General features: G+C 40.6%; 2 protein-coding genes across 6 annotated transcripts in view; one reads left to right on the top strand and one right to left on the bottom strand.

Annotated features, from left to right (window-relative positions):
- The window catches only part of LOC131430237 (rab3 GTPase-activating protein catalytic subunit), a 507,058-nt gene that overhangs the window by 477,673 nt on the left and 16,361 nt on the right, over window positions 1-13,024 (bottom strand). The gene's annotated exons all lie outside the window — the stretch shown is intronic.
- LOC131430239 (leucine-rich repeat and fibronectin type-III domain-containing protein 3) overlaps window positions 1-13,024 on the top strand; it is a 461,469-nt gene that overhangs the window by 438,092 nt on the left and 10,353 nt on the right. For 3 of the 4 annotated variants that reach the window (XM_058595032.1, XM_058595030.1, XM_058595031.1), the window contains 2 exons: window positions 4,658-4,901; window positions 4,959-5,166. In XM_058595032.1, coding sequence (XP_058451015.1) covers window positions 4,658-4,901; window positions 4,959-5,166 — 452 coding nt within the window. The remainder of the gene's footprint in view (window positions 1-4,657; window positions 4,902-4,958; window positions 5,167-13,024) is intronic. The other variant, XM_058595034.1, reaches the window with a different exon arrangement.

Here is a 13,024-nt window from a genome sequence, read left to right as displayed (position 1 = left end):
CGCATCAGTTGTGTTTGGTAGCGACCTCCTGTGATGGTTTCAGTCGATCCCACCAAATACAAATCATAACCTCGGCGCCGTGAATATTCGGTTTTGCCTTCGACGAAGTAGCATGCCCGGGCTTTCCCCATGATTTTCTGTGTTTAGGATTATCGTATCGAACCCACTTTTCATCACCGGTTACGATTCGATGTAAAAACCGATTTTGTCTTTGAAGCAGTTGCTCACATACAAATAGACGGCGCACGATGTCCCTCGGTTTCAACTCGTACTGCACCAAGTTTCCTTCTTTCTGAATCATGTTCAGGGCCTTGAGACGTTTTGAAATGGCTTGCTGACTCACTCCCAACGATTCGGCAAGCTCTTCTGGGGTTTGGCACGAATCTTCATCAAGCAATGCTTCTAGTTGTTCATCTTTGAAAGTTTTTTCTCTTCCACCACCATGTTTGTCTTCGACATCGAAATCACCGTTTTTAAACTCCGACACGTTCTTTTACTCAGAGCAGCATCACCGTAAGTTTCTTAAAGCATTCGATGCGCTTCAGCTGCATTTTTTTCGAATTGTAACAGAAAAGTAAAACTTCCCGCAAATGGCGAGAATTGGGCACATAAACAGACATTTTCGAGCGTGAATAATACGAAAACAAGAACAACTGTCACTGAAACGGCGATGACAATTCGTTAGACACTGTACACACTCACTTTAAAGCCTCAGCCGGTACAGCCACCTATCGGAAAACGGCGGAAACAAAGTTGTACACCTGATACTAAAACCACAATTTACGCAAACTTATATTAGTGCACGCACCTTTTTTTTATGCGCTGATCGCGTAAAAAAAATTTTTGCATGCTGAAGGAAATTGTTATTTATACGTATACAAAATAATCAAACATGCTTCAGTAAATTGAAGGTTCAGTGTACCGACCTAATACACGAGATACCAGAGATTGCAGTGTTGGTGATTGCCGAAAATTTGGCAGAAGCTGCTCGATATTTATCAATATTGTATACAACATTTTCAATCCGGTAGAAGATGCTACAAGATCTCGAGTCTCTCAATGCATGAACCGCGAGAGAATTTGTCTACATTTCTTCGCTCCACTTCATACTCTGAGTATTTCACGGCCCTTAAAAAAAATTACAGTCTGATAATGATTGGTGCTGTGTGGAATTTACCAAGAGAGAATCGCAAGTTGACAATTATCGCAGAAAATCGAATCGATGATACGACTTGATGATTCTCACACTAGGTTGCAATATTTCAAAACCCTTGTGTGGAGCATTCACATACAATTTCATCGACACAATTTATACGAAGGTTATATGCACATAGTTAGAAAAAGCGGCAATAGTAAAATGATTCTATCGCAATTATCAACTGCCCATACAGAATCTGATCGCGAAACGAGAATAAGCGAACGTTTGTTGCTTCAGAGAGAATCCCCACAGCAGCGAGTTAACCTTTGATTCTCAGACAGGTCATCGAGAGAAATTCGTTCTCGCACTAGTGTCTATTCTATGTTAAATGAACCATGCTGTTTTTTTTTGCTGCGATGATATCTGTCTCTCTTTGATGGCACTGATTGAATCGTGTGAAGAGTTGCTAGTGAGCGTTCTTTGATACGATAAAAGCCATCCTTGATAGGTTGTGTAATTTCCAGCTTCCTGCCGATGACACAATGAGATCCAGATTTTCAAGAAACGTGTGCAAAATTATTTAAGCCGCTGCTGTTGCACTTCTGAATATATCCTCGCACCGATTGCAAAACTACTACTGTTACTTACACAATGTAAACATTACATAGTGAACTACTTTTACCTAAAATATTAGCTGAGAATACCCAATGGGTAAAAAACCTATTTGAAAGTGATGCAATTCGAGTTCATGCACCATTTAGTTACAAGAAGAGTATTTAAATCTTACTTGATAAGTTGCACAATCAGTATGAAAACACAAAAGAGCAACATAATGTGCTACTTGAGTAATAAATGAAATATGGTGTTAATACTAATGCTCGTTGAAAGTTAGAACTGCTAGTCAGCAGTTAAAGTTATTTGTGACGTCAGACTGTTTGTGGGTATACTCATTTTGCCACATCTACATTTCGTCTGCCCGACAAAAAAAAATCACCAAGTAATAATTCATCAAAATGGCAACAAAAATGTAACTTTACACGCTTACGTTACAAACCCTCATATATGAAACATTAGCAGTTTACTACTGCGAAGTGGTAGACTGCATATGAATGCAATAAACATATACTTCCCAGACACCCAATCATTCCATGAAAAGTCAAACAGTTTATAAATTTTAGTAGGCATAAACAACTTTATTCTGATTGTTTAAACCCTAGTGGGAAAAAAAACACGTCAGGCTGATGAGGAATGAGTAAATGTTAAACCATTTGTGCTCCAACTTTGTATGACACGTTTCCGTTACACATCACGCCCGAACAAGTCCTATTTAGCTGAATTGTGCGGCTAGGGGAAAGTTTCCCCACTGACGGGAAAATATAGAGCAACTTAACATTCTACCACACAAACTGCAGCGGGACGCTTTGCGTGCGCGTCGTTGCGGTGGATTAGGAGCGGAATGAATTTGTGTACACCGGTGAGAATTCCGGTACCTTTCGATGTGGCCACTGTGCTGTTTGTGCCACACATAAAACTTCCTTGCAATGGGAAAACGAATAAATTCTCGACTCACTTCCCCTTTTGGGGACCAGTGATGAAAAGTTATTTGCTTCTAGTGTTCCGACACTCGCCACAGCAGCTCTCGGTAACGACTGGGTACGGGTCGGGGGACTTGACGAGGCTAAATGTATCCTACCAACAGAACTGCAGCTCCATCGCACAGTAAAATGAGTTGCAAATTCCTGGTTGACTTCTAGCGAAAATAAGAACGTGTGATTGCGCGCACGAGACTTGCATGCCCATAATCGCATTATACGGCTACTAGGACCAGGCCCCAACCACGAGGCAAAGAGACACAGAGTAGGACGGCAAATCCCGGATAGCCAAATGTATAAGCTTTAGAAGTAGTGTAACCAAATGAATAGACGTAGAAGCGTTAAGCAAATGAAAATAAACTACCACTGTATCATAGAGTTTTCTGCTGACGGGGAAGTTCATGCGATTAATGTGATTATATATTAAAATCAAAATGGTTACTTGCATGGTGGAAGGAATAAGCGAAGGGATTCTGCATTCAGAACGGACGAGGGAAATTTCGCCTTGCGCGATCTGGGAAAAACTTCTGAGTGCAGGTCTCCTTTGCCGATATCAGAAAACTGCCTCGCCCTCCAGACATCCCCAGAAAATTATTAAGTAGAAGCATAGTGAATAAAAAGTAAAATAAAGCGAAAAAGTTATGCTGTTCTATTGTGAGACCATAGATGTAGAAAAAGAAATGCCTTCCTTCCTGATCCACACTGCAAACGGCCGAACAGTCAGCCAGTCAGTCAGCCAGACCAAATCAACCGAACGGCATAGTTTTCCTCTCGAAATCAGAAAAGCGTGTCGCCTCGTGTGCGTGCGTGAAAGTTGCTAACAACCCAGCGAGAGTAAATCACGGTAAACGCGAAATTGCGTTGCACTTTCTTGAGCAACATTAGCCACATGTAGGTGCCCATTTCGATTGCCTACATCACCATACCGGTGCGGTTGTTGTTAATGCTGTACCTGCATTTACACTCTAATTATTATTCTAATTTATCTCCCAACCCGATTCCCCGGCTGGTTGAGCAACGCTTGTACCTACTTGGACTGGCAAAAACAAAGGCATCATACGCATACTAGTGGATCAAGAAGGAAGTGCGGTTGTTCGTTATGATTCTAGTAGCTTTGACCTATCAATCCCTAAAAACTCCTGCCCTATTGCTGAAAACACATTGCTTTTGTAAAAAAAAACCCTCGTCCAAAGGGTCACTATAATATCCACGTTTCTACAAATAAAAATACGTCAGTCTTTATCATTGAGAGCAACATTCAGAAAAGTTCACGGGTCAAAAACATAGTACATAATACCAGAAACTTTCCGTTAAAAGGAAACCAAGCACTCCAACCGACCCACAACCCCCACTCGACAGCGGGAAATGAGCGGGACGGTGAGCCTAAAGAGAGAGAGAGAGAGCTCGTGCAGTCACTTGACACAAACAGGCGTGTGCACACAACTCTGTAAATGTAATTGAGTCGTTATCTCATCATGTTTATTGCACTTCATTACCTGGAAAACCCAGGGTACTTCAGTGTGCAGCAGCCGGGGAAGGATAAAATAAAGGAAAGTTCTTTTTTCAAGGAAAATGAAGCAAACTACGTTTTCACTCTGTAAAAGGCACACAAGTTGTTCGGTTAGTAGCACAGTTGGGTGAAGGACTTTTCTCTACGGGGAAGCGAAACTAACAAGTTCAACTATATTTTTGGTGGTGGTTCAGTCGATGACAAGTTGGAATGGTGCTGGTGGTGGAGCGGGGACGACGACGACGATGACGACAACGACGAGGTCGCTTGCAGGTGGAGGGTGTTTATTCTCGGCTGTCAGCCAAACTGACCGCACACAATTTAACGCTCCATTAGAGTGTCTAATGCCGTCACCTGCTTTTCTCTCTCTACTGCCTCTTGCTGCCGATTGGGAATTGCTGCGGGGAAATTAAACAGGACTGGGATCAAGTGTCGGCGTACAGTGGCCGTTCGATTCCGCGGCCGCGTATCTATCCGATGGAAAACCAAGCGATTCCGGACGATCTGCGCAGTCACGTGTCACACTTTTCGGCCGTCGGTGGTAAGGTTGGCAAGGCTCGGTCCATTGCCGACGGACAGTCACACCACAGCTTCTCCAATCACTCCCAGAGGGGCTACCTCGGATCGGCCTTCCCCAGCAACCTCGTCAACTCTCGACCAGGTTAGTCCCAGATGAAATGACCCATCGGGAAAGCAGTTATTTTCATAACTATTTAAGAAATTCTTACAGAACTCAGACAATCTCGCCAGTCGCTGGCCGCCGCCTCGGAGCGAATGTCGAGAGCGTCCTACGCCGGTTCCATCGTGCACGGAGGTCCAGCCCACAGTATAGCGTCCAGCACGCGGAGAACGAGACCACGGTCCCGGTCACGTGAGCAGCTCAATGGAACGCACATCCACACGCATCAGCATCGCCCCGGAAGTCGGTAAGTTTATCTATTAGTAGTAAATTAGTGTCATATCCGAAAACTTGGATAGTTTTCTGTTACTAAAGCTTGGGTCATTTAATATCTGAACGCTAAAACACTAATGTATATCGTTTATATCGGAATCATATTAATGAAATAACAATGTTGAGTACTCAATATGAAGGTTTATTGCATTTTAGAGGGAAAATAGCGAAAAAAAATTTGATTTAGTTTCGATGAAATCTCGAACATTCCATAGAGTACCCGTCACTCCTTAATTTCAGACAAACAGTTAACTAATCTGTGCGGCCATTTTGTTCCACCGTCTCTTCATCTCTGTCGCATCCATTTTCTTCATTCTCTCAGCAAACTGATGTATGCTTTAATGTACAGAAGAATACGCTTTTTCAGACACTCTCACTTGTAAAGACTGTCCCAGAAAGTATGGACGCACTTTGATTTCGCTGTAAATAATTCACATGTGCTAGATATTCAAATTTTATTCGATATACTGATAATATTAAACTACAACAACAGAATATTATTCTCAACATTTGCTACTCAGCCATTGTAGACTTGTAGGCGCACCTTCTTGCGAACGTTCCTCATTAAATTCCGTACAGACTTCTTAGCGACAAGTTTTGACACTTTTTTTCCAATCATTTTCGAACTGTTGAATGGTTTCGGCTGCCGAGACATGTATCCTAAGATGTGCCTTCGTTAATGCCCAAAATTCCTCAATTGTTCGAAGTTGTGGGCAGAAGACAACAGGATCCTTGTTGCTTCGAATCATTCCTTGATGTATATTTCGTTGTTCATTGAAGCAGTGGTGATGAAGGGTTTCGAAATCTTACCGCAGCTACAAATTGCTTGCCAGACCATAGCTTTCTTATAACATTGTGGGCCCGGCAAGGATTTGTAATCGAGTTTCACGTAGGTTTCGTCGTCCATGATTATGCAGATCAAATTTCCAGCAAGAATCGTATTGTACAGTTTTCGAACCCTCGCCCTGATCGATGCTTCTTGTTTCGGACTACGTTTTGGTTGTTTCTGCTTCTTATAGGTTCGAAGATTCAAACGTTCTTTAGCACGAAGAACATTTGACTTCGAAGTGCCCATTTTTTTGACCACATCCCGAACTGAAACCTCTTTCTTTTGCTCGAACGCCTTCAGTATACGTTTACCCAACTGAGGGTTAGCAGGACCTTTTTTTCGACCCGTTTTCGGTTTATCCTCAAAGGTGTTATCCTCACCGAACTTCTTGATTGCATTTCTCACGGCTTTTTCACTTACTCCTTCCATTTTTGCTATCTTTCTTAGTGACAGTCCGCGTTCTGTTCACCATTTGTACACAATTTTTCGACGTTGTTCTGCTGAAAGTCCACGCATTTCGAAACAAACTAATGAAAACGAATAAACAACTGCACAAGTGATTAGAGAAGAGTGTAACCAACAGGACTCAGCCATAAAAATTGACAGATTCTGAACCATTGCGAAATGGCAGCGGTTGCGTCCATACTTTCTGGAACTGTCTTTACGTACATTTGGAAATCCATAGTCTTGTTTATCACAAAAATTTCGTTTTTCTTTTCGCAACTGCAAACACTTTGTCAGATCATAAGCTTACTTACGGATTTATCAGAAAAAATACCGATTGTCAATAACTTAAACTCAATTGAAAGACACTATTTCGTACGGATCAGACTTCCAATTAAAGAATTATAGAGCAAATTCAATAGATTGCTTCTTTGGAATAATGTGTAAAGATGAGTTATTATTTTCAAAAATAGTAAATAAATGTCTCAAATTTCCCCGGAATCAAGTTCAGGTAGCACCGGAAATAGCGAAATAGCTTAACCGATTTTCTTGAACTTAGATTCAAATGAAAGGTTCTATGGTTCTTCACAAAATTTCTTAATTTTGTCCGAATATGACTTCTGGTTCCGAAATTACTGTGTGATGAGTGTTTGAAATGTTCGGCTGACGTATAGAGCGATGCAAATTTTTTTCTAAATTTATCTCAAAACTGTTCCAATGCATAGGTCACGTAAGTTGTTGAAAATATGTCACTCGACTTTATCGGAGGTGGCTGAATCAATTTTCACAAACTTTGATTGATATGAAAAGTCTTATAGTCCCATAGAAAACACCACAATTTTAGCAGGTTTCGACTTCCGGCTCCGAAATTACAGGGTGATATATGCAACAAAAATGAAACAAAAACACCGCCTTTTCAAAATTTACATTTATTTTATTTAAATTTATTTAAAAGATATTTTTATTCAGGCCTATTTGCGTACAAGCTTTACGTGGCCGATTGAGCCGATTTTTCAAATAATTTTTTTTCTGAGTTGGATCTCGTTGTCACCCTTTTTCTAGGGGGAGAGGAGCTTCCATTTCCCTCCTGCGAGGATTGAGGGGCACTTAGTTCGTGGTTCGTCTCGTCATTCATTGCCGCATCGATGGTATTGTTGTCGATTTCCGTCTTTTTTTCGTTACTAGTTGCTGTAGATGCACCATGTTGTATATTGGTTGCAATTGCTAATTGGTTGGAGGATAGGTTGTTAACTGCAGCTGGTGTTCTTTGTGCTATAGGGGATGATGATGGATTCGTTGAAGGGGATGCTTCATTGTTGTTGGTGGTTGTCATAGGTGTACTGGTGTTGCTTGGGCTTGGTGTGAAGGAAGTACCGTTGTCCTTTGGTGTAGTTGTCTCCTTGTCCAGTTAATCACATGGCTTACCGTAGTGAACAGCTTTGTGGCAATATTGACATGTGGTCATCTGATTGTCATAGGTAACAAGAGATTTGCACGGAATTCTTGTATCTTGACCGAAAATCACATAAGAAGGTATAGGCCTCTTCAAGTGTATGCGTAATAAACGTACGCCATTTAGAAATACCGGGGAAAAAATTCTTCAACTTTTCTTTTTCGATAGAGAGTTTTGGTCATAGTTTTGCGAATATAAGAATCGGTGACGCTTGAGGGAAGATCATGCACACGCACTTCTATAGCACTATCTTCCATATATACTGGAATGTTGTACTTAATGTTCTCGTGTTCCAAATAATGCACATTGTTATTGTCTTTTGTGAATTGAATTGCATCCAACTCTTTATAAAACTGGATGTAAACAACATTATTCGTCTTATTGCATTGAAGTAAATACACACGTTTAATGTCAAGATGCATTTGCTCCTTAAGCAAACCTTCAAGTTCTCGTATCGAAGGTCGAATTTTGCACTGCCCGAAGTCAACAATAATTGTATTCTTTCGTATCGGCGGTAGCTTTTGTTCGTTTTGTTCACTCATTTTGAGATCGTTCTATTGTTCACTACACAATTCTATACTTGGTTTCTTTCGTATCGAACGTAAGCGGTTTTGTTTTATCGACTGACTAGGATGAGATGTGAAAGCGAACTGTGAATATCTCTTGTTGTGCTTAGCCTAACAACATAATTTTTTCTCCATGCTATCGGAAATATGATTAGCTTACTTACCTTACCTATCAGACTAGTTCTGAGGTGTTGTTTGCTGTATCTAGCAAATGTCTTCATGTATTCCATGGTCGCTCTTCGTCAGCCACTCAAGGTCAGGTGCTTCGTAAATCTCCCTACTCTTGATCGATCCACCTTGCTTGCTGTGCTTCTCTTTTTCTTGTGCCTACCGGATCGGATTCGAAGATCATTATTACTGGGTTACCGTCCGGCATCCTAATAACATGCCCAGTTTGTCGTAGCCGTCCGATTTTAGCTGTTCATACGATGGGCAGCTGTTGCAATTCGTGATTCAAGCTCCGTCTCCACGTTCCGTCTTCCATCTGCACCCCACCATAGATGGTCTAGAGCACCTTACTAAGGGCACATTGATCATCTGCCAAAATAGTATAGAACAACCGGTCAAATGAGCGTTTTGTAGCTAGTCAATTTTGTGCGGTGGCGTACTTTACCCGATCGAAGGGTTTTTCCGAGTTCAAAGTATGCACAATTTCCAACCAGAATATGCCTATAAATGTATCTGCTGGTATCATTCTCGACGGTCACCAGTGAGCCCAAATACACGGAATCGTCAACCACCTCGATGTCGTCACAGAAGTGATTCTCCTTTAGAGCCTCTTCCTCACATGTGTTTTGTTTTCGATGCATTTATAGCCAGTCCGATACGCCTAGCTTCAGCTTTAAGTCCAATGTATGTTTCCATCATCTTCTCAAGATTACGTGCAACAATATCAACATCGTCAACGAAGCCAAAAAACTTTCCGAATATCGTACCACTCGTGTCAATCCTCGCTCTTCAAATCACACCTTCCAAAGCAATATTGAACAAGAAACAAGAGCCTTGCCTTAACCCTCTCCGAGATTCGAAGGGACTCGAGAGCGTCACTCTATCCATTGTTGCTTTGACCAATTGCGTCAGGTCATCCGAAAAAAACATATTCGTGCATACCATTGCTCTTCTTGATCGATTGTGTCATATGCCGCTTTGAAGTCAATGAATGAATAGGTGGGTACGTTGTATTCACGAAACTTCTGGAGTACTTGTTTTATCGTGTATATGTGAACCGTAGTTATTTCAAAATTTTCAGTAGTATGAAATAACCAAAAATAACTGAAAATTATTGTTTTCTGAAATGTTTTGTTTCAACGAGTACACAAGCGAAAAGCTCATGATTCGTGTTTATCTTTCTCATGGTCGGGCACTTCTGCAGGCGAACATTTTTTCACTCTCTTTCCCCCTGTCTTATTAATTTGTGTTATAGAATAAGTGTGTCGTGAATTGGTCGTACTTTAGTATAGGTGCACCGTTACTATTCTGGAAGTAAAGAAATGACACTTGCACAAATCACACAGTACATCTATACATATAAAAATGCAGAGATCATTCTTTGTAATCGCATCAAGTGAGAATGGATAAAGGGATTTACATGATTCCGGGTTCGTACATAAGAAAAACTTTCTGGAAAAGTGGGAAAAATGCATTAGGTTGGTTTGTATGGACAATGCAATTTTCCGTTGAAAAAGTCGTCTATGCTTGCTAGACCATCGATAGGTGTTTGGCGAATAACGAGTCGCATAAGTATTTGACCGTTGAAGAAAACAATACAAGATCGTTTAAAAAAATCGTTTGGCGCGCTACGAGTTGTTTTGTGTGGAGATTTCACATGCATACTTGATCCATGTGATTCGTCATTTCGAGCCACGTGCTGAATTGGGTATCAAAATTATTGCTTACCAAATGACTCGATGACGGAATGCTCATAACTGTTCTAGAAAACCGGCAGGAGAAGAAGTTCTGATATCATTTACCAGTTTTTTTTTATAACAATTTTTATTCAGGCCAATTTGCGTATAGCTTTACGTGGTTGATTTATCCATGTTTTTTTACATAATATAATTTTTTTTATTGTTGGATCTCGTTGTCACCCTTCTTCTAGGGGGAGAGGAGCTTCCATTTCCTTCTAGCGAAGATTGGAGGTCATTTGATCCGTTGCTCATATCATCCATTGCTACATCGTTGGAGTTGTGAGCGGATTCCGTTTCCTTGTTTTCATTGATTATCGCAGTCTTGGGTTTATTTGCAGTTGCTGTAGATGCGCTTTGTACATTGATTGCAGTTGATAGTTGGTTAGATGGTGAAGGTGTTTTTGAAACAGGAGCACTGCATTCACTAGTTTCCGTTGTTGAGCGGTTGTCCTTGTTCTTGTTTGTTTTGTTTGTTTTCGCAGTTTCAGTGCAAGGTTTGCCGTAGTGTGCAGGTTGTTCACAAAACTGGCATGTAACCAATTGATTTTCATACGTAATTAACGTTTTACACGGATGTATCCCGTCTTGACCACAAATGATGTAAGATGGAATTGCTTTACTTAGTTGTATACGTACCACTCGCACGCCATGTCGGATACCCGGGAAAAAATTTCGCCATACTTCCCTTTCGATGGAAAGAACTTCACCGTACTGCGACATGCCTTCCCGAACGTACCCATCGCTGGTTTGCTGGGGAAGGTCATGCACGCGTACTTCTATGGCATTGTCCACCATGTACGCAGGGATTTTAAATTTAACATTGTCATGATCAACACTGTGCACCGAAGCAAATGCAAATGTTATTAACCGAAGCAAATGCAATTGCATCTCTTTCACGTTTGAACATAATGTACACACAGTTAGACGCCTTGTTGAATTGAATCTCACTTACATCATTAACGTTTAGATGCATTCGTTCCTTAAGCAAGATTTCAATTTCGGTTGCTGCTGGTCTAACCTTGCAGCGTTTGAAATCAATACAAACTGAATTTGGCCTTGTAGGCCAAATTTCAGGCTTTGTTAAATCGTATTTGCCCATTTCGTACACTCTATTGTTCACTGCACTGTATTGTCTTTGTTTCTGTCGTCACGACCGTAAGAAAGTTTCGACTGTGTCGGATGCGATGCGAGCACGAACTGATCATTTACCAGTTGATGAATTGTGTTCAATGGTGTCAGATGAATAGTATTGGTCATCGCAAGCGCGATGAATTAATGAAAAGATTGTGCTGTAGAAGCGCTAAGGTCAAACTAAGAGATTTTCCTTATATTTGACTAAGCGCATCACGTATGAGTAATTTTTTACGAACTTTTGATTACTTGGGCTAAATACAAATTGTAAATATATCCTACTCTACCAAATGAACAACTCTAGAAGAGTTTACCAACACAAAATCTGGTTATTTCGATTACCGAAAGCAAGAATCGCATCTGGAAGAGGAAACCTGGCACTTTCTATCCTTTATATCGAAGCCATATTACTAAAGATTACTGTGAAAATGACAATCAATTTTCAGCATTTGCTCAATTTTCGCTTAACAGAAAAATTTCACATTTTCACAGTAATCTTTGGTTAAATTTTCTTTTTTTTTTAGCTAAAGCGAATGTGTGTCGAATTCCGTTGATTGTAGGTTAAGTAATCAGAAAAAAATAATGGAGAGAAACGTTAACCACTTAGTCGTTTGACAATTCTTCTGCCCGAAAACATAAATTCGAACAAATAATTTTTGGACGAGACGAAGTTCGACGGGTCAGATAGTTAATTTATAAGAACGATTTCAGACATTCAAAAGTGTGAAGTTTAAACCGTTTTCACACCATCCAGTTATGTCTCTGACATTACCCATCCACTTTTATACTTCACTACAGTTTAGCATTACATTTCCGAGATCCATTTCATTGTACGCCAAGGATCCCACTTTTGATCTGCCACTGCTCGTTGGCTTTAGCACAGGCTGTTTGTCAACGATGTTGGATACCTTGATGATGAAAGCCGGTGCCTGCTTCCGCAAATGTACCTTTATCAAGGTCCGAAATGTTTCAATTTATCTGGCCTTGGAACAGTTTAAAGGATTTCTCTCTTTGGTTACGAATTCAGAGCCAACGGAGGGGCTTTAGACCGTGTAGAACTGGTCATTCGGAATCATCTTACGAATAAATTTCACGTGAGATTCATTATCCATGATTACGCATGCTGATTTTTCGCACAGCAGTGCATCGCAGAACTTACATATGCGGCTTGTTTTTCACTACTTGTTGGCTATTTCTGCTTCTCGAAAGTCAACAATCCATTTTGTGTCTTTACTCGATCGATCGATTTATACGGAAGCACTCTTTTTACGACAGAAAGGTTACTCGATTTACTGGTCTAGGTTTAGATTCGCATAGCCAGATTCCGGGCCGCCGAGAGAAAATTCGGGCCCGGACGGAATGCAATATTACGGGCCCCTAAACATGAAAATTAAAAAAAACATTTTGAGTATAAGAATGTCATCGTATCAAAAGATTTTTAAATACATTATTTTAGCAAAAAAAATTCATAAGCTAAATTTGTTTCGATTTTTGATATTTTG

The sequence above is a fragment of the Malaya genurostris genome, chromosome 2, assembly GCF_030247185.1.
Source record: "Malaya genurostris strain Urasoe2022 chromosome 2, Malgen_1.1, whole genome shotgun sequence".
Classification (NCBI taxonomy): Eukaryota; Metazoa; Arthropoda; class Insecta; order Diptera; family Culicidae; genus Malaya; species Malaya genurostris.
This window is presented reverse-complemented; position numbering and strand designations above follow the sequence as displayed.